A 21,983-nucleotide genomic window follows, 5' to 3' on the forward strand; every position below is an offset into this window, starting at 1 on the left:
TGTGCACCATGATAAAGAAGAGAAAAGAGTAAAGCTTTATAAGCCCAATTTTTCTTTTCTTATGAGTCGGTACGGGAATATTTTTTTCACACTACTTTTGCACTCTTCTCTTTCTCTTGCAAAAAGCAAATCTTTCCAAAGAAAAGTTTTTCCTTTTTCAAAACACACTTAGAAAATATTTTTCAAACAATTTCTTTTGACTAAAAAATAAGATTTGAAAATCAAAATCTAACGGTTTCCCCGTGGTTAAAAAGAGCCCACATTTATAATCAGTTGACATTCGGCAAACGATTCAAGCATAGTGTCACATCAAGTCAACCCCATGAAATGATCAGTATGTCATTGTTATTTCAACCGAGGCCTTTTTAGTAATTTCGATCCTCTGTCCTATGTCCGGGTTCTCTTTAATTGGATTATTTGGATTAGAGCACGAGTCTTGTCAGTTTTAGTAATTCCGTGCTTTTATAGGGCGTATCTTATTATCTACCCTTCTTTGATAGAGCCGCTGAGAGAGAGAGATAGATTTATATATATATTTTCTCTATAAAAATATATCCTCTTCGTTTCATCGATTCCACAACAAAAGGAAAGAGATTGACAGGGAGAGAAAGGGATCTAAAAGCGATCGAGATTTTTTTTTCCGATCAATCTAGAGAGCATTGCGGCTATCTGATCTTTGTAAGTCATTCTCAAATCTCTCTTTTTTTTTTTATGATTGAATCTTCTCTGGTTATCGATCTGCTTGTTTTTTATGCGTTTTCTTCAATCTTTTAATGAAATTGAATCGGCTGTAGATGATCCGTTGATTACTTTCTATACCGTGAATCGGTTTTACTAGTCTCGGTGATCGGAGTGATTGGATTTGGTGGATATTTTGATGTGAATCTTGAGGAGATTGATTTGTTTTTTTTTTTCGTTGTTGATTTTACTGGATCTGGAAATACTAGCGTTTCATGTGCCTTCTGGTGATTGTTTTATGATATTTAGATAATCTTATGTTGCTGTGATATATGGATTCCAGTTCTCGAATCAGAACTATGCTGCTCTCTGTTTATAATTAAGAAAAAAATGATTTTTACACTCTGCTTTGTGTTCATCGATTGCATGCAGCTGGATTGAGGTTGTAGTTTGTTACAAACCCAAATCGGTTCACAATAGGAATAAGTTTATGACCCACTTCGAGGGAATATCAGCCTCTTGACCCACTTAGAGGGAAGGGTTGTTCCTCCTTGTGCAAAGATGCAATTTATGGAATAAGTTTCTTCATTGATTTCCGTTAACAATAACATGTGCTTATATTAAGCACTCAAAGATAAACATAGAAAGATCTTATGATTAAAATAGAAATAACTAATTAAAGACTATCTTAATCTAAATTAGTATTTAATCTATCCTAACTACTAAATATATCAGATCCGGTAAGATTCAATCTTATTCTCTAAAATAGCATATTAATTTATTCCACCACAAGTGGGTCCCATTTGGGCACGTAACATTCCACTCGCCTTGAAATCAACCTTGTCCCCAAAAGTTGGACGACCAATTGGTGAAAAATCAAATCTTGCGCATTTTTCGAAAGTCTTTTTCCGCCTTCCTCATTTTCTTCTTCTCTTTGTCTTGCGGTATGTCGTCCTCAATGCTTGAGAAAACTCCATTTTCAAACCGATTTCAATGCGGTGTTCATCAAAGCTCATTCGTTGTGTTTTTCTGGAATGATTTGGATGTTGACCCACATATGGTTGTGGGTGAGAATTTTTTCGATGGCATTGGACAATTTGAGAGGAACAGTAGACTCCTCGGCAACGAACTTTCTCGCCTTTTCTTCTAGCTGATTTTTTTCTCTCTTCTTTTCTTCTCTTTTTCTATTTCACCGTTTCCTTTTCACTGTGCAAGCCTTCTCGACGGTGCTTTCACTGAACTCTTTTGTTCGTTTCTGCAGACATGGAGGTTCTTCTGTCTTCACGCAAAGAGATAATGCTATCTTGTTGAACTCGTCTTTCATAGAAGCTAGATGCCTTAGGATCTCTCTTATATTCTCATCCCACTGATCCGTTGCTCATTCGATTTACTTCTACACTAGGCCGGATCGTGCTGCTCTGATACCACTAATTAACCCCAATCAATTTGCAACAGGATTGATCTTCTTAGAGAGAAGATCTCCCTGTTGATGCACTTCGAGGGAACGGTCGTTCCTCCTTGTGCAAAGACAATTTATGGAATAAGTTCCTTCATTAATTTCCATTAACAATAACATGTGCTTATATTAAGCACTCAAAGATAAACATAGAAAGATCATATGGTAAGAATATAAATAACTAATTAAAGGCTATCCTAATCTAAATTAGTGTCCTAATCTATCGTAACTACTAAATATATAAGATCTGGTAAGATTCGATCTTATTCTCTAAAATAGCATATTAATTTATTCCACGACAAGTGGGTCCCATTTAGGCACGTAACATAGTTTTAAAATTGGATTGTATTTTTGTATTAATATGGATTGGATCATCCATCCAGTTCTATAACAGTTTGATGTAATGTTTCTAAGTCGTGCTGTTTTTATTTCTTGATTACCTCTTGTTTTAAGTACTAGATGACGTGTTATAATTGAATTCTTGATCTTTGGTGTTCTTTTGAGTTGTAAATATGAAAACACAAAAAGATTCCATTGTGGAGATATTTTGCTTTCCCATATTTTATTGGAGGGTGTTCCATTGATGCAGGTTTTAGCTATTGGACATGGCTTCGCCAGCTTCAGCCACAGGATGGTTGAAAGGAAAAGTGAAAGCTGTTCCTTCAGGTGATTGTCTGGTGATCATGGGGAGCACAAAGGCAGATATTCCACCGGAGAAGATGATCACCTTGTCGTCTCTTGTTGCTCCTAGATTGGTATGTACTAGCCCCTGGGATGCTGGTCATCCATAATCCTTAGTCCTTACTAAGAATTATTGTCTAGTCCCCTTATATTTTGTTTACCATCAGAATTTGTTCATTTTATGTTCTCTTTCTCTTAATAGTATGATATTTGTAGCATATGAACACACATTTGTATTTTGTGGTGGCGTTGTTTTTTTAAAAAAAAAACATGGATCCCATGTTCTTTCCATTACATATGCATATGACTAAATTTTTACACAAGTTCCCTTATTACTAGTTTTACATTTTGCATTTTTTTAAACTATTGCTAGCTTTGAACATTTTTTACACTTAGGCAACCTTTGGCTACCATTTGTATTTTTTGTGGCATTCTCGTTTATGTATTTTGTGGTGGCGTTCTTGTTTTTTTTTTTTTTTTTTTGACGACATGGGTCCCATTTTTTTCCATTACATATGAATATGACTAAATTTTTACACAAGTTCCCTTATTACTAGTTTTACATTTTGCATTTTTTTTTTAAACTATTGCTGGTTTTGAACATTTTTTTACACTTAGGGCACCTTTGGCTACCATGATTTTTTTTTTTCATGATAAACAGTGTCTCCAAGTGGTGAGAGAGGGGAGGGCGGGTGAAGTGGCTAAAAATCAGGAAACTAGTGTCTCCAAGTGGTGAGAAATCAGGAAATAAAAAACTCTACTCAAAATAGGATCTGTTTTTTCCTGAGCTTTAGCCACTTCTCACCCTCATCTTAATCGTGGCCTCTCAAATCTCTCTCCTTCTCGCACTTGCCCTACCCTTCTCTCACTCCTTGGAGACGATACTTTATCGTGAAAAAATATTCCTGGCTACCAGAGATGGCCGTAGTTTTCATATTGTTTCACTTGACTTAGTTTAATTCTTCAAAGTTTTCTTTCTAAAAAACAAGGTCTAATTCTTAAAACTCGGTATATTGGTAATTAAATCTAAATCTTATGCCTCCTCAATTGCATGGTACTTTGCATTATAATCCTTAGGTCATAGGTTATATCCCAAGTTACATGGCAAAAAGAGTTCTTCAAATTTAACGAGTCACTACTTTGAGTTCCTAGTTCGCATATTAGTAAGTTAAATCTACAACCTATGAGTTATGCTTGCTACTAAATTGCATGGTTCTATGCTTGCTACTAAATTGCATGGTTCCTAGTTCGCCTACGTTACCTTCCAAAAAGATTTTTACAAAATTTGAACCAGCCACTACTTAAGTTCCCGCATTTATCCATTCATCATATTTAATTTTTGGGCTGACACTGATCCTTTTCTTCAATTACTATCTCATGTGTAGGCTCGCCGAGGTGGTGTGGATGAACCATTTGCCTGGGATAGCAGAGACTATTTAAGAAAGTTATGCATAGGAAAGGTACTTTTTGTTGAAAGATTCCAGTCTTTATGTGGTGAGCTTCTCCAGGATGACACCTGTATCTGATTTAGATGATGTTTGTTGACTACTATAGGAGGTCACATTCAGAGTAGATTACACTGTACCATCCATAGGACGAGAATTCGGTTCTGTTTTTCTGGGGGACAAAAATGTTGCACTTCTAGTTGTTGCTGAAGGCTGGGCAAAGGTAACACTTTTTTGTATGCATGTTATTTACTTACAAAATCTTATTTCCTTTCTACCAGTACCAGACTTGAATTTGAGCTTGTTGGGATTGAACGAGTATTATTCATGCAGGTTAGAGAGCAAGGTCAACAGAAAGGAGAGGCAAGCCCTTTCTTACCAGAACTGCAACGTCTTGAAGAGCAAGCTAAGCAGCAAGGCTTAGGTCGTTGGAGCAAGGCTAGTGTCCATTTTCTATTTGTGCTTTAATCATGACTGCAAATTAAAAAAAGAATTTCAAATCCTCATCTCATATCAAGAGGAGACCTTTACTTCCCTTGCATTTTTGAAAAGGATTGTGGTCACTCATGGGCTTTCCCATTAATGGATCCCATCCTTTTCAAATATTCAAGGGGTATTCTCATCTTCTGTCTACAAAGCATGCTAATGTCTCCAGCAAGTTGGAGCCACCACTTGCTTGGCAGCTTGGGGTATATGTGATTTATCTATGAATGTTTGCACACTGGATATTATGTACACCACAAAGAGGATTAAATTAAGCATTCCTAAAAAATCGTGTTATGAAGTCCTCTTCCATCAGAGCATACATTTAGCAAAACTCATTGGAAAAATTAATGTTGAGCCAAAAGTTTAGAATTTTGACTGGCTAAATGATATTCGTGGTTGTTTTGCTCTGCTTCAGACACCTGGTGCTTCAGAGGCATCTATTAGAGATTTACCTCCTTCTGCAATTGGGGATCCTAGTAATTTGGATGCGATGGGCCTCCTAGCTGCAAATAAAGGCAGTCCAATGCAAGGCATTGTCGAGCAGGTTCGTGATGGCAGCACTGTTCGAGTCTACTTGCTCCCAGACTTCCAATTCGTACAGGTTTTTGTTGCAGGAGTACAGGTATGGCATCACCATGATTTTCAAAACTCTCTTAGTCTACCCTATGTTGGATTATGTCGAGGTTTATCAAGTTTCATACTGGTTTATCTACCTTATATTGATAAAAGATTCACTAAAATTAGGCCCCATCCATGGGAAGAAGGGCTACAGTAGAAACAATTGTGGAGCCTGAAATAACCTCCGAAGACACTAATGGAGAAGTTTCTACTGACACTCGACCTGCACTAACTTCAGCACAAAGAATTATGGCCTCCAATGCATCATCTGGAGAAGTCTCTCCAGATCCATTCGGAAGGGAAGCTAAACACTTCACAGAGATCCGTGTTTTAAATAGAAATGTGAGTTGGGTTCTATTTTCAGATTATTTTTTCTTGTGCATCTGATGCCCTGTTAATGATCCTGGCTTTTTTGGTGGAACTGGCAGGTCCGAATTGTACTAGAGGGTGTAGACAAATTCAGCAATCTGATTGGTTCGGTATATTATCCGGAAGGCGATTCAGCAAAGGACCTGGCATTGGAGCTTGTAGAAAACGTATGCTCCTCTCTTTTATAGTGCATTGATTCAGAAATAGTTGGCCCAGTGAAGCCTAAAGACATTGGTTTAGGCTTTCCATACAATTTTGTTGCTGTTAATCTTGCTTCTAGGGTATACTATGGCATTGGCACTTGTAGAAAACACGTGATCCTATATTTTATAATTCATTAATTCAGAAATAGTTGGTATAGGTAAGCCAAATGTCACTGTTTCTGGTTTTTCATAAAAGAAATTGTTGCAGATGATCTCCAAGATTAGTTGCTAGCTTCTTTGAGGATACTATGTCATAATTAAGTTTCGATCCCTCAATTTTGAAAAATGTTGCTTCCTTTTAACATTGAACATGTTTTATTATTAATTTTCAAAAAAAAAAAACCATGTTTTATTATTAGATTTTTTGTGCTTGCTTGGAATTACATGTGCTGCAAATATCCCAAATAAGAAATTTATAGAAAGAAATGAACTTGATTTTATGCTTGGGGATTTTTATAATTAGCCAACTGAAATTGCTTGAACTACATTGAAGGATGTGTGCTTTGATGGCATTGACTTTAAGCATTCTTTAAGTCAAATATGAAATCTCCTCCCACACAAACTTTATCCCTTTTTTTATATATATTTCCTAGCTTCTTGGTGTAAAGTTGCGAGTTGCAGATATCCATAGCTTTAAACCTCCATCGACACGTTTTGATTTTGGCTGACATGTGTCGACTTTCATGGGGTCCGAAGTCCGAAGTAACTCTCGACCAAAGTCCAAGGTGTGATTCCTTGCATGCACCCATGAAATAAAAAAATCCCATATATCCAAGAAATATTGATTCTCATTCTATTAGTAGGACTAGTTAATTGAAAATGTAAAAGAACTGACAGATCATCAACTTCCAAAACATGTGAAATATTTATGTTAGAACATAGTTTTAAAACTCTCACGCGTCATCGTCGACTCGCTTGAGTTGACTCCCTTTTACCTTGGCTGCATTCTTGTCCAAGTCCGAATTTTGCTTTACAGAGTCCATCAAAACTCCTTTGACTCTCATGAGTTAGGACCGCGTCAACTAAGTACTTGGCCGCATCAACTCAGTACTCGATCGCGTCTCTCCGAGTCGACTACGATTTATGTTCCTCACTTGAGGGAAAATATAAACTAGTGATGCTATACCTACGATCCATGTAAATGAACCCAACTAGTGTCAGTATTGGACTTAGTCAATTTGAGCCGGGTAGATTCTTTCACCTTCATCGTGAAAATTTAGAAAATTTTCTAAAGGATTCATTAGCCGACCCCAACTGGTTTGGGACAAAGGCTTACTTGAGTTGAGTTGGTACTATACCTAGATTATCCTCAGAGAAATGTATTTGTCATTCGTATCTTAAAAGTATTTTATATCATAAAATTGTCCTTCCGTTATCGATGTCTCATCAGTATTTCCTACTTGACCTGACAGAAAATAGAGAAGGGTTGATGACTGATTTTCCAATATTTCTTCTCTTTTTTTTTGGGTGCTCCAACCACACTGAAAAATTTATAACATTGTTGCTCATAGTTGCCGACACCACCTGTATTTCACGGCCACACTCTCGGGAACATGAGGCCTTGATCAACACTGACAACAGCAGGAAACATCTTTGGAATGTAAGATTTGCTTCTTCATACCTTTTGTGTTGATCGGTGAAGAGTGAAGACATGTGACATTTTTCTTAAATGTCGGTCATTTCTTTTTTTGGGAGAGTTTCTCTACCATTTTATACAGTTTTTTTCAAAACATGCTTGCTTGTCAAAATAAATAATTTCTCACTGATACATGTTCCATTGAAAGATGTTCCTTCCAATAACTGTCCTGTGGGGAGTATTGTTAACTTTCAGGTCCAACCGTGAAGCTTTTTATTTAAAATAACATTCAAGCCTACTCTTATGATTGAAATCTGCTTACCTTTTTATTTTTATCATGTCTACGCTCTATTCTTTTTTTAAATTGCTTGTTCTTTCTTGGAATGATATTTGCTTTTTGCCTTTTTCTTGTTTGCCCCTACTTTTTTTTCGACCCTTAGATTTTCATCTTGTTGCTAGCATGAAAAGCCTGTTTCAATTTTGGTCACGTTATAGAAGTATTAAACTTGTCTTAGTAACTTCAAGCTTATAATCTGCGTGGGTTTTCTACGAAGTCTTCTCGGCTCTTTCATTTTCAGAAAAGCCCAATGTTTTAATTTGTTAGTGTGGGCTTTCCAAAGTCCAAACAATTATGCTAAAGATGTATTCTTTGTTTCTATGTAGGGTTTGGCTAAATTTGTAGAATGGAGTGCAAACATGATGGAGGAGGACGCCAAACGGCAGTTGAAGGCTGCTGAACTTCAAGCTAAGAAGGATAGGTTGAGAATGTGGACAAACTATGTTCCGCCAGCTACAAATTCGAAGGCAATTCATGACCAAAATTTCACTGGAAAGGTAGCGTATTCTTCCGAGCAAGATTTTTGAAAGGAAGATCACTCCCTCCTTTTAATCCTCTAAATATGTTTCTGTGGCTCTGTGTGGTTGTGTCTTTATCCAGGTGGTGGAGGTTGTGAGTGGGGACTGCATTATTGTCGCAGATGATGCTGTCCCTTTTGGAAGCCCATTAGCTGAACGTCGAGTCAATCTCTCCAGTATCCGGTCTCCTAAAATGGGCAATCCTCGTAGAGATGAAAAACCTGCTCCCTATGCCCGTGAAGCTAGGGATTTCCTTCGGACACGCCTTATTGGCCGCCAAGTATGCATTCCAATGTCTCCATGAATAGTCTATTGAAATTGGTTGGATAAAAAATTGTGAAATAATGTTTTGCATATTTCAGGTAAATGTTTCGATGGAATATTCTAGAAAGGTCGGCATGGCTGATGGACCCAATGCCGTGCCTACAGGTGGTGCATCAGATTCTAGGATCATGGATTTTGGATCAGTCTTCTTGGTGACACCATCTTCCAAGATTGAGGGTGACGATGTTGAACCTGCTCCAACTTCTTCAGGCAGCCAACCAGTGGGAGTAAATATTGCTGAACTGGTTATTGCACGTGGTTTTGGCACCGTTATCAGACATCGAGATTTTGAGGAACGGTCAAACTATTATGAAGCATTGCTCGCTGCCGAGTCCCGTGCCATCAATGGAAAGAAAGGAATGCATTCTGCCAAGGACCCTCCTGTGATGCACATAACGGACCTGCTAACGGTCAGAAGTGGAGCCATTTTTCCTGAATCTTTTAATGAATACATTTGGTTTTGTTTAATTGACCATATCTGTAATGAAACTATTTCAGGCATCAGCTAAAAAAGCCAAAGATTTCTTACCGTTTTTGCAACGGAGTAGAAGGCTACCTGCTGTTGTGGATTATGTCCTCAGTGGTCATCGGTTTAAATTGCTAATTCCTAAGGAAACCTGCAGCATTGCTTTCTCATTTTCTGGTGTTAGATGCCCTGGTCGTGATGAACCCTTCTCAGATGAAGCGATTGCTTTCATGAGAAGGAAGATATTGCAGAGGGATGTGGAGGTACTCGTTCTCCCTTTGGTTTATCCTCCTCAGAGCTTTTTTTTAATATTCTCTTACTAATTTTCTGGGGTTTTACGCAGATAGAAGTAGAAACAGTTGACAGAACTGGAACTTTCTTGGGGTCATTATGGGAGTCGAAGACTAACGTGGCTGTCTCTCTTCTGGAAGCTGGGTTGGCAAAGCTTCAAACTGCTTTTGGTGCAGACAGGATCCCAGATGCTCACCTCCTTGCACAGGCTGAACAGTCTGCAAAAAAACAGAAATTAAAAGTGAGTAGTTTCAAATGATTAGAACTATTTTGCTTCTTACAGTATTGCTTACGTTTTTCTTTGCCGCAGATATGGGAGAGCTATGTTGAAGGACAAGAAGATGCTAATGGTTCAGTAGCTGAAACAAAACAGAAGGAAGTGCTTAAGGTGCTTTTTGGAATTGGTTCATTTAAATCACTTTCTTTGTATCTTTATGTAGTCAATTAAATAATTTTAATTCTGATCTTCAATTCAGGTGGTGGTCACTGAAGTATTGGGTGGTGGTAAGTTCTACGCCCAAACAGTTGGTGATCAGAAAGTAGCCTCTATCCAGCAGCAGCTTGCTTCACTGAACCTCCAAGAAGCCCCTATTATTGGTGCTTTTAATCCTAAGAAGGGAGACATCGTCCTTGCTCAGTTCAGTGCGGATAATTCATGGAATAGAGCTATGGTAAGAGTAACTTACTGAAGATCTTTTTTACCGTTGCAAGAACCATGATTCCTTTTACTGTTAATAATCACTGCCTTCCACACTGAGAAAGTAACTTAATAATCATTTGTTAAAAAAAAAGGGTAACTTAAAATAATCACTGCCTCCCACACTGAGGAGAGTAGCTAGATTTCTCTGTGCATTCACTGAGTAACCTAAATAACCGACTTGTCCCCTTATTACACTAACAGGGTCACTAAACTCTTCTAGGAGTGTAACTGAATTCTTTTAAACACAGCGATACATTTATACAATCTTCTATCCTGAGCACACACAATTGAGCCCTAGATAGTCAATTGAAACCCAATCCTCAAAATAATTTGATCTGTGGACAGCATCATTGCGTAATTCCAGGAGAATCATTAACGCAAGACAATAAGATTCAAATTCGTTTGGAATTAGTGAATTATCCTCATAAATTCTTATCAACCGGGCATTGTTGTATTTCAATCTATTCGTGTCTTAATATTTGGAAAGCCATTTTTTTTTTTTTTTGAAAGATGACATATTTCATTGATATTAGGAAAGCATTGGGGACCAGGAGTCCCGTACTTCATTACAAGATATCAATAAACCTGGACCGTGCATACCCAGAACCAGGGAAGGGAAAACCTAACAAATCAAATTCAATTACAATCACATTTTCCTTTAACCATGTCATTGGCATACTTTACTTTGGGACCCCAAAAACATCTCTCTATATCGTCAGTCCTTTTTACAAGCCAAAACCCATTAATCTTGTTGGCATCAATATTAACAAAACATCAAATGTTCGTAAGACCAAAGGCTAATACACCCAAAAGCTCCTTATCCATCTATCCAATCAATAGACCAAAAAAACCATAAAAAACCGTCAAAGAGAAACACCCTTAACCTGAGCATTTCTCCAACTCCATAAGAAGAGATTTGATTTCGCCAAAAAAAGTTTCTTCCGAGGACAAAGTTTCTTCTGAAACTTGGTCTGCTTCATTTAAAGCCCTACTCTTCGAAACCTTTTCTCTTAAAGATCTTTTCTTCCAAATTCTGAACTCCTTCCTCTTTCTTCGCTTCCCAATCCTGCCGCATTTCTCTTCTTTCGTCCATCATGAACTTGACAAAGAAAGGGTGTTTATGCATTGGCTGATGGGATTCCTTCACCTTATAAGTCCCAGATAAGCTAAAAAAGACTTCCCTTCTCCTATTAGCTTCTCTCTTAAATAGAGTCCATTGTCTTTTTATGAATTCACTGATTTTCTCCCTAGGAGTTGGAGAGAACTTTGATGCTTGTTCTTCGTTATAATTCATGCCCCTAATCCGATGTAAAAACTCCTCCAGTTCCATTTGATCCGAAGGATGCTTCCTCTTCCGAGTCAGACTTACCGGAGGAGAGGAAGAGGAAGGGGTGGGAGAGGGTTGATTATGATGTTCCATTTTCCTTACTGTCTGAAGACTGGAGTGATTTGCTTCCAAAGTTTATTATATTAAAGAGGTAACTGCCTAATAAAATCAGAAGTCATTTACTAAAACCAATAACCGCCCCCAAATCTCACGAGGCAGGGGCCCCATATTTGATTTGAAAGCATTTATGGAGCCCAATCCTTCTACAGGGGATTTTTTGTCTTATTATCTTTGGAAGTCGGAAAGGGAAGTCGAAAAGATACTACCTTTCCGACTTCCAAAGATAATAAGACAAAAAATCCTATATTAATGTAAGCATTGGTAGAAAGGTCCCAGTGTGGACTCTGACATGCTTCAAATCATCCCCTTCAGATATCCCAAGGCACCATAAATGATCTACTATAAATAATGATTGCTTCTGCCGCCTTTAGAAGGAAAGTCTCACCTCCTTTTGTCCTTTCCAATGAACACGACTGACTTACTTTTTGAATTCCCAAAAACCTAAGCCAAATAGAATTCATAAGATAGCTCCTAAAGGTAAATACCTCCAGGACTAGTTATCCAATCACGCATGGGCCCCACAGGCCTCATTGGAGGAATGCTCGGCGGATACCCCTCCCTTGACATATTTGCCATGACAGAGAAAGGGAGACGGGAAGGTAAGGCCAAAGTGGGAATACTAAATTTCCTATGGGATTTGAAATTTGAATTCAACAGAGAGGGACCCATAGGAACAACGGTCTTTTTGCTCGTTAACCTCCAGCCGGACAGCGACTGATTTTCACTCCCCTCCGGTGAAACCAAGGGCGGCGACCGGAAACCAGGAACACTGGGACGAGTCAAAGATGGCAGTTCTAGAGAGATCGACGATGGATAATTTTAAGTTCTATGGGAGTCCAAGGATTGTCCCACGCTAAAATCAATGCCTATAGTAAAAACCTCATCCAAGACCCAAAGAAGAACAAATGAAGAGAATTTCCATCTAGGGGCTACAATTTTAGCCGAAACAAAGCTCATACACTGCCTATGTTCTCCCTCCATCCTTACCTTCAGAACCTAACCAAAGATACTTCCCAGAGCTTCCACAGTTGAGATTGCCCATGCATGTAGGCATAAAAGTTAACCCAGGTTTCATCTGCTCCCTGGATGTAATCTCGAGACCAAGCTGAGAGGGATAATAATTGGTTGCCACATGCTTCCCCTCCTTTGGCCAGGATTTGGGACACCTGATCTTCAGATTCGAAAATAAAAAGGATCTCATCCTTTGCTAACAAACAGGGGCATGTAAGAGACAAAATACTCTACAAGCTTTTTGCTCACAATCATAGCTCATCTAGAGTCCCATTTGGGTCCTTTCTTCTACCGACCGAACATGCTTTTAAGATATTAATTTGAGATCTCACTTCCTTTCCAGCTACCGATAGGGACGGGATCCCTTTTTTCCGTTGGAAGGAGATTTCTCCAAAATCCGGCCAAGATTCCCCCTCATCATTGATGGTGGCTCAAGATTGTTGATTGGCGTGTCCAGGAGGAGGGGGATCCGGTTTCTTTCTTTTCTTTTTTAGATGGGAACACCACCGGCATTTCTTACGCCATTTGAAGTTATGATAATGACAATATGGACAATTCCAATCTCCCGGCCATCTTCTTGAATCACCTTTGAGGAGGGGGGGAGGGGTGCTATTTGGAACAGTTTTCTTCCTCCACTCATATTTCTTCATCCACTCATATTTCTTCCCCCACTCAGAATCCCTGAAACCTCCACTCCTTCTCCAGTCCAATCTCCCGGCCATCTTCTTGGAAAGATTCTTCTAATGCGGACAGATGGAGAGCTAATGAACAGATCCATAAGATACGATACCATGTTGAGGATGCATGCACATAGTGGACAGATCACTAGCTTGCACACAAGAGAGCTTCAATGGAGGTCTTGCAAGATAGTGGAGAATCTCTACCAAAAGGAGTCGGAAAATCCATATTCTGATATCTTCTGTTTCCTATTAAAAGCCTGATAGGATTGCTATTTTTTTCTTTTCTTTCTAATAATAGCCTTGGAAAAAAACAAGTTTTCATTTTTCCTCGTTCAATCTTTGCATACCTATGAATCATTTTTGGAAGAATGAACTTGTATGAAACCCTCTATAAGCCTGAAGTAGTCTTAGAGGTTGGTGAACTTAATTGTTGCAGTTGATTATCATGCTAGCTGAAGAAAAAACCTATGATTTAGCACGTCAACATGTGTCAGCACGAATCAACACTCTTTTCGACACTGGTAAACGTATTGCTTGAACATCTAACTAAATGTGGGCGCATAGAGGTATTATTATTATTTTTGAATGGGCGCGTCGAGATATTATTGGACCTTGTCAAGTGAAATACTATTTATTAACTCTTCTTTAGCAATATTTGTTGTTATTCACCCTTCCTTAAACCTAAAACTCTAAACAAGCACCCTTGTAATATTATATTCATTGTATCCTATTGGTCTCTCTTTCTAGATGCATATTTCTCAATGCATATTGGATAACTAGATTAGATTGATAAATGCATTGTTATTTGATTATCTCATGTTTCTTTGAGACTTTTAGTTGCTTAATCCTAAGATTTATTAGTTTGTAAAATCAATACCATATTAATTTTGTTGCAAATTATGATTACTGATAAGTAATATTATATGTATGTATCTGTACGAGTGTGTCCCCGTATCTAGATTTCTAGGGGTTGTCGTATTGGATATTTTGTTGCAAATTATGATTACTGATCAGTAATTTTATATGTATGTACGTGTACGAGTGTGTCCCTGTATCTAGATTTCTTGGGGTTGTCGTATTGGACACTCGACACACGACACACGAATCCATGTCCACTGATCCTAGGAAACAACCTAAAGGTACTGATTCCTACTAGTGTATAGAAAGTACCCACGTATCCACTATTGTGAAACACTTTAGTTAGAGAACGACTACCCAAAAAAATCAGGGCCACATGGAGATAAAGAGAGGGAGGAAAAGGGGGGTGGGGATGGAGTGAAAAAGTGACTTTATTTTTAGCATTTTCCATTTAGTCATTATTGGAAGAGTTGTTTCTTTGTTACTTTGAAAAATCTAGATATCTCCACTGTTCATGTAGTGACTGTAGTCTATTAGTTTTACTTTTGCTGTTAACTTTAATTCGTTAATCTATTTAGAGTAATTTTAAAGTTCCCCAAGAAATTGCCTGAGGTATTATTTTAACACATCAGAAAGGTGATGCATCAGTAAAACTAATTGTTGGTCAAGTATCAACTTTTTAGCATTTTTCTTGGATAAATCTGAAAATGTTGGTCATCACTTCAATTTTGTTACTGTTACTGAAATTGTTCTTCACATTGAAGATTGTCAATGCACCGAGAAGAGCTGTTGAATCTCCAAAGGACAAGTTCGAAGTCTTCTATGTCGATTATGGGAACCAAGAAACAGTTCCATACAGTCAATTGCGGCCTCTTGATCCCGCCGTCTCTGCTGCAGCAGGGCTCGCCCAGCTGTGTAGCCTTGCATACATAAAAGTTCCTAGTTTAGAGGAGGATTTTGGCCAGGAAGCAGCAGAGTATCTGAGTGAGTGCACACTAAACAATTCTAAAGAGCTCAGGGCAATGGTGGAAGAAAGAGACACTTCAGGAGGAAAAGTGAAAGGACAGGGAACTGGTACGGTACTTATTGTAACTCTTGTCGATGCTGAAGCTGGTTCCAGTATCAATGCTGCCATGTTGCAGGTAGGAATCTTTCTATCTCTTTTCTACAATAATTTTCTATTAGTAGTCCAATTTTTAAAAATCGGACACGACTCTGATTTCTCAGTAAGGCTTCGCCTGGGTCAAATGAAGAAATAGCTAATTTTCTGTTCTTGTTTATAAATTGGAATCCTGATAATGTTCTCAGAGCCCATCCAAACCTACCCATTCTGGTTTTGTTCTGTATGAAACAGCTAGTTTTTCAATGTTAAAAATGAGTGCCGTGATTTCTCATGAGCTGGTCCAACTATGTCCAATATTTGAAAAATTCAGGAATTTGGTTCTAATTTTAGAAACTGGTCTTGACCAAAATGTTGAAAACCCACCATTCTCTTTTATATTCTCTTTATAAAAAGATGGTTATAGTCAATCATTTAAGGGTGAACTGATTCCTTTTTTCTGTGTAAAATGAAGTATAAAGAGTAATCAGACTACAGCTAAACCTAGTCTACTTTCTGAGTTCTGAGTTGGTTAGAACTTTGTGATTGTTGATTCCTTGCACTTGATACTAGAAATTGACTGCGTCAGCTTTGACATTCTGAACTGAGGTTTGCCTCTGCATAAGCAGTGTTATTATGTGTTTTTAACTCATGGATTTCTAGTTTGAACCTAGATTTGAGGGCTTGAATAGACTTTAAAATTGCTTTTCTATTTCCTTATACAACTCACCGATCTTTCACAAATCTGAAATCTATCAATTTGATCTTCAGCCCAAATAACTATTTATGAAATTGGAATGCAGACCTGGTTCGCCTTCCTTCCAAATCGATCTGAGAGCTTATGAAAAAAAAGTTCTCTATCCAGAATCACTTTGTGAACCTAGTAAAATGGTAGAACAGAAAAAATCTCCTTGTTCACTTCAACCATTGTTCTGCAATAACCACCTTTCCTGGTTGGTTAGTGAAAACTGTACTTCCATCATTCATTTGAGCAGTTCTAAATCCATTTACCACTGTTTAAACTTTCTGATTGACTTCGAATATGCTCAGTTGACTTGGTTTGTATGATCTCTGTGAACATGTACAAACTTCAAACTTCATGTCATTGAGTTTTTCATTCGCTTTCGCACGTTGAGCTAAACAAAAATAAAAAATAAAATAAATAAATGGAAAGACCGATTTCTAAATAACGATTGTGAGTTATTGGTATTTCAATCATCATGACTAGCTGTGTACTCTAGTTTGTTTCTTTAAACCTCTTTCTGTTGCAGGAGGGGCTTGCTAGATTAGAAAGACGGAAGAGATGGGACACAAAGGAAAGACAGTCTGCCCTTGATAACTTGGAAGAACACCAAACAAAAGCAAAGCGTGAGAGGCTGAAGATGTGGCAGTATGGAGATATCCAGTCAGACGAGGAAGACTCCGTTGCGCCTGTACGGAAAGCCGGCACCAGTCGCCGGTAAATGTAACTCCAAAACAGAGTTGATCTTAGTTAAAATCACCAGTTAAGAAATATTTAAAGAGAGACTGCGGCAGTAGAAACATGCAAAGAGAGGGCTATTTGTATTAATTTTCTTTTTGATCCCTTTCTCCTTTTTACTGTTTCTAGAACATTTGTTGTTACATCTCGGAATAAGGTGAATCTCATATTCTGGCACTCTTTCGGAGACTGGAGAAGGCTATTATGTTGAAGTTGCAGTGTTAGTAATATTGGATTGATTTTCAATATTTTGCTATTTGTAATTACATACTGCCTTACTTCTTACTTTACAAACACAGGCAACTTTTCTTTCGAATTTCTATTGCCTTCAGGAAGCACTCATTCTGTTTTTTTCTCCTATTTCACTCCTGGTCTTGCCAGTCACACGAGGAGGGCAGGAAGGTGTCAATTGATCCATATCTGTCTTGGCCAATATCCCATTCAGATTCCTTATCATTCGGATCCTAATTTTTGAGCCTGGGTCACGATCCATTCGGATCTAGACCATCCATCAGAGTGTCTTAGGTCCTACTTATGTGTTACACACCATTCTTTTCGGATCTTAATTGTTTGTGGTTTTAATTAAGTAGGGTGGATCCAGCTGATGTGCCCAAATCCTTTCATTAATGTTCCGATCCGTTGGATCGGGATCCACTGGACTATCTGGGTGTGACAACCCCTACAAGGGCGATATCCCTCCATTTTAGCTCTCCTTGCGTGACCTTGAAATGGGCAATTCCCAGTGACTTTGTAATGGGTAGGGGGTAGATGGCCAAATGCCGCCATCATATGAGCAAATACATCATTGTTCTAGTTTTCTGTGGGACCATTTTGTCCTTCGCATCTTACTGGCGATCGACTGGCAATACCTGGGTTTGAGAACCTCATGCCAAAATGGGGCAGTTCGGAACGGGGTTAGCTATTGGGTGTGGAGTTTGGACTTCCCTTAACTTTCTCAATCAACTCATTACCTTAAACTAGGGCTGCAACTTACCTAAATATCATGGGTTGTGGGTAGAAATTGGAGTCGGGTTTAGAAATCATGGGTGGTGGGTAGGGTCGGGTTTTAAATTGGAAAATCCGACTCATATGGGTGAACTGTGACTTTCCTAAATATCTCTTGAATAACACAGCAAATTATTTTCCAATTGATACAATTATTGTCATTGAGGTGATTATGTCTGTTATGTGAAAATATAGTGTCTCCCTTAAATTTATACACTGATGACATAAATTTAGAGATTTTTTGTGTGAAGATTTGTCTTTTTTTTTTTTTTTTCTACAATCTTTAAAATTAGTAGTCACTATCCTGCTTTAAAAAAATGAAAACCCGACTTGACCCAACCCTAGAAACTATTTTGGGTAGGGATCGGGTTTACGAATCTCGGGTTCTCCTGTAAAAAATTTGACCCGACCCGACCTGAGTTGCACCATTAACTTAAACTTCGTGGCCAAAACTGTTTGCGGACTTCCCTCCGGCCCAGTTTGTTTTGTATTTTGAGTCCTAAACTGGTTATTGGACTCCAAATCCAAAATGATCAGGACAGTATTTGGGTATACAGTCACAAACACCCAGAAATTCACGTCTGATGGCTTCCGGTCAAGATGGAATTGTTTGTCACTGTTTTTATGGATATTAAAATAGCAACTCACAGCTGAGATTTCAAAATCTCCCTCCACTACTCTTGGGTCGTTTAGACGCATTGAAATTTGTTCAATGAAAATGAATTTGCCAACATTTGGTAAATTCATTTTTCATCATTTTTTTCCAAAGGGTAAAATTGTTCCCTGTTTTCATGAAAAATTGCAAACCTACGGATCCTGAAATATTTTTTCCATGAAATATTTTTCCATTGATTTTTTACATAGATCCAAACATCCTTTCCTCTTCACCTTCCTTGTATGACAGAAGAATGGGTGGGAAACTCTTAAATCTCCTGATTTGTGAAGAAATGTGGATGATTGCTTTTCAATGCCAATTTTGTGAGCTAAGTAGGTATTGGAGGGTTACGATCATTTGATTTGGTGATTAGACGGTGTTGGATTTCTTGGTAGTTTAGGCCGAAGGCAGAATCATTTGTGGAGAAATTATATGATGAAAAGCCTTATAAGCAAGTAAAGGTGGTACGGCCGAAGTACCACGTTTGACATTTAATCCAACAGCAGCTCCTCAAACTGTGAGCTGCCGCTGGATCAAATATCAAGGATGGGTTGTTCATACGTCCTCTCATCATATAATTTCTCCGTGTTCATACTGCCCTTCATCATATAATTTCTCCCATATATCAGTCCAAAACCAATCAGAGTCATTGGACTTCAAATTTTTTTGGTGGGTAAGCTGGGGTTTGGCGGGACCCCTACCAGTGTATTAAAAACAACGGATGTTACACTCTAAACTAACACTCCATTGGACTTAAAATTGATAGAGAAATTATGTGTACTGGTTGAGAAGAAGATAAGAAAATGCTTCAAGGCGCGTAAACGCTTTCCATAAGACGATATTCACCCCCACCAGTAGTGTGCAAAGGGGACCACGAACTCGCCTCCAAGATACAATGAAGCCCGGTTTCAAACCGATTGCTTGACGACGTTCTGCACTGAACAGAATCAAGCCCTGAATCACCTTTGAATTTTGTAAGGATTTGAGACACACAAGTGTCTGTTTCTGCAGAAAACAGAACACTTGAACAAAAACAGTAAAACAAAAACTTTGTAGGGGATTAGAGAGAGAGAGAATTGTGCTCAAAATAGCAATTTTGGGTATACCAAAATAGAAATCTGAACTCTATATAGAATGAGAATTTTCTACTGATTTTATAGAGCTTCTGGTGGCTTTTCCCATTGGAAAACACCCTTTCTGGACATCCTTTTAGCGGGTTTGAATTTTGACCGTTAAATCGCGTCTAATCGCAACTCTACGGTTCAGATCAATCCTGGAGTGACCGTTGGCTTGTGTAAAAACCTTTCCAACTCTGAACCGCTAGATTGCCCATCCATGGTGCAGATCGCGCACCCTTTGGGCCTTTGACCATTGAACAGATGAGACACCATCCAATGGTCATATTCCAATAGCCGTTATACTACGATCCGACGCTTCGGATCGCACCCGCTCACGCACTATCCATTGGAGCCTCTAGGCCTGCTGGGCCAATCGTTGGGCCCGAACTCAGGCCCAACCCGACCGAACCATTCGGTCTACCCACTTGACCGATCCAAGTCAATCTTGATCCAACGGTCCGGATAAAATCGGGAAAAATGAAAGGCTCCAATCGCTCCTCGCTACGACTCGGATCGCACCCGCTCACGCACTATCCATTGGAGCCTCTAAGCCTGCTGGGCCAATCGTTGGGCCCGAACTCAGGCCCAACCCGACTGAACCATTCGGTCTACCCACTTGACCGATCCAAGTCGATCTTGATCCAACGGTCCGGATCAAATCGGAAAAAATGAAAGGCTCCAATCGCTCATCGCTATGATGCAGCGTGCAAAGTGCGCCTAAAAAGCGCCACTATGCACCCTATAGCCCATTGCCCACGCCATGGGCGTACGCGTGTGCGAACGGTGCATTGCACCATCCCACGGTTCAACCCAAGGCTAAGACTCATTGTGCACCATAATAAGATAGAGAAAAGAGTAAGGCTTTATAAGCCCAATTTTTTCTTTCTTATGAGTCGGTATGGGACTGTCTTTTTCACGCTACTTTTGCACTCTTCTCTTTCTCTTGCAGAAAACAAATATTTTCAAAGAAAAGTTTTTTCTTTTCCAAAACCCACTTAGGAAACATTTTCCAAACACTATCTTTTGACCAAAAATTAAGATTTTGAAAATCAAAATCTAACAAAAATTATGTCAAACATTGAGGGGCCGTATGGATACAGAGATTTTAGAATCCATGTTTTAGTTTGAAAACAGTGTAAAAGAGGGTTCATAATCAAGCTGTTGTGTGCTGTCCTGACAGTGTTTCTTGGATTTTAAGTATGAACCCATGTTTTAGAAATCTCTCCCCCCCCATCCTAAGGTTTTTAAAACCTGGAAACATGGGACAATCTCTTGCTCTCTTGCTGTTGGAAAGAAGGGAGAGAAATCTGGAAACGATGGCTGGTATCTTTCTTCTCTCATCTCCCATCTACAATTTTGAGGAAATCCAAGGTTCTAAAATCCGCGTATCCAAACTGCCCCAAAGTGTAGAATTAATTTTGGACTCAAAATTGGTTCTCAATAAAATGAACGAGCTTTAGTCCCTGTTCGTTGTAGATATTAAGTACAACACGAACAGGGCTTTAGTAAGTCGTCCTAACCTATACTTTCATCCCTTGTAAAAAGAAGTCTCATGTCTCAAGAAAACGCGACACATTTTTCTTCTATGCCCTCCTCATGAAGGGGAGATTCTTTTCATTCCAATTGTTAGCCATTGTTCTTCCTATCTTTTTTGTTCTAAGTGGTAGCAACAGTTTGAAACCAGATTGCTCACCTTCTTCCTGCGGAAATGTCGTAGACATTACCTACCCATTTCGCTTAAAGGGCGATCCTCAAGGGTGCGGGGATGCCCAATACCAGCTACATTGTGAAAGTAATCAAACTGTTTTCTATCTGAATTCTGGTAAATACTACGTGGAGGACATATCGTATGAGAATCAGGTAATCCGCATTGTTGATTCTGGTCTACAAAGAGATGATTGTTCGTCCTTCCCTTGTTATTGCTATGATTTCGAGTATGGCAATCCATACTTTCTTTCTTGGAGGAGTATGAATAATATTCATTTCGTGAAATGTTCAGTTTCGATGAACAGTAGTTTGTATACAGCTACTGCTCCTTGCTTGAATACTTCTGGTCAGAAATATTTGTATGTCATCAGCGATGAGATGAAATGGTCAGATCTCCACACGTCCTGCAAGCTTGTAGGGAAGACCCGTATTCAAACAGAGCTAAGGGGAATTCAAAAACATAATTACTCTACGATTCATGATCTGTTGCTCATGGGTTTTGAGCTCTCTTGGAAGGAGCCCCTATCATGTTGTCAATGTTCCGCAAAAGGGCTTTTGTGTACAGAATATTCTGCTATAAAACTTGTACTGTAGTGTAGATACGGTGGATACCCGAAGGGAAGTGCATTAGTTCTTGCAGAGGAAATTTTGAATCTCCTCAATGTGAGTACTAAAAAACTTGGACTCATTTATCTTTCAGAATAAAAAACATTAATACTCATTTGAAGAGTTTTAAGTGCTATACGTACCAACATTAGACCCTTATGTTTTTCAA

At 38.7% G+C, this 21,983-nt stretch overlaps 2 protein-coding genes across 3 annotated transcripts; both read left to right on the forward strand.

The window, feature by feature from the left end:
• Window positions 1–512: 512 nt before the first annotated feature.
• Window positions 513–16,971, forward strand: LOC143847418 (ribonuclease TUDOR 1-like). 2 transcript variants are annotated; one of them, XM_077356238.1, is made up of 17 exons: window positions 513–678; window positions 2,724–2,889; window positions 4,201–4,275; window positions 4,370–4,483; window positions 4,594–4,698; window positions 5,162–5,368; window positions 5,491–5,706; window positions 5,793–5,900; window positions 8,176–8,346; window positions 8,450–8,647; window positions 8,730–9,101; window positions 9,190–9,420; window positions 9,501–9,689; window positions 9,759–9,836; window positions 9,925–10,119; window positions 14,909–15,286; window positions 16,515–16,971. In XM_077356238.1, the coding sequence occupies exons 2-17, from the start codon at window positions 2,740–2,742 to the stop codon at window positions 16,704–16,706; spliced, it is 2,979 nt and encodes a 992-aa protein (XP_077212353.1). In that variant the 5' UTR covers window positions 513–678; window positions 2,724–2,739; the 3' UTR covers window positions 16,707–16,971. The 2 variants fall into 2 exon arrangements, with proteins under 2 accessions (XP_077212353.1, XP_077212354.1); XM_077356239.1 differs by having other exon boundaries at window positions 2,731–2,889.
• Window positions 16,972–21,097: 4,126 nt separating this feature from the next.
• Window positions 21,098–21,802, forward strand: LOC143892008 (LEAF RUST 10 DISEASE-RESISTANCE LOCUS RECEPTOR-LIKE PROTEIN KINASE-like 1.2). The gene has a single exon (XM_077396487.1). The coding sequence runs from the start codon at window positions 21,098–21,100 to the stop codon at window positions 21,800–21,802; it is 705 nt and encodes a 234-aa protein (XP_077252602.1).
• Window positions 21,803–21,983: the final 181 nt, after the last annotated feature.

This window comes from Tasmannia lanceolata, unplaced genomic scaffold, assembly GCF_043159265.1.
Source record: "Tasmannia lanceolata isolate RefF3 unplaced genomic scaffold, GAP_Taslan_0.1 ptg000015l, whole genome shotgun sequence".
NCBI classification, from domain to species: Eukaryota; Viridiplantae; Streptophyta; class Magnoliopsida; order Canellales; family Winteraceae; genus Tasmannia; species Tasmannia lanceolata.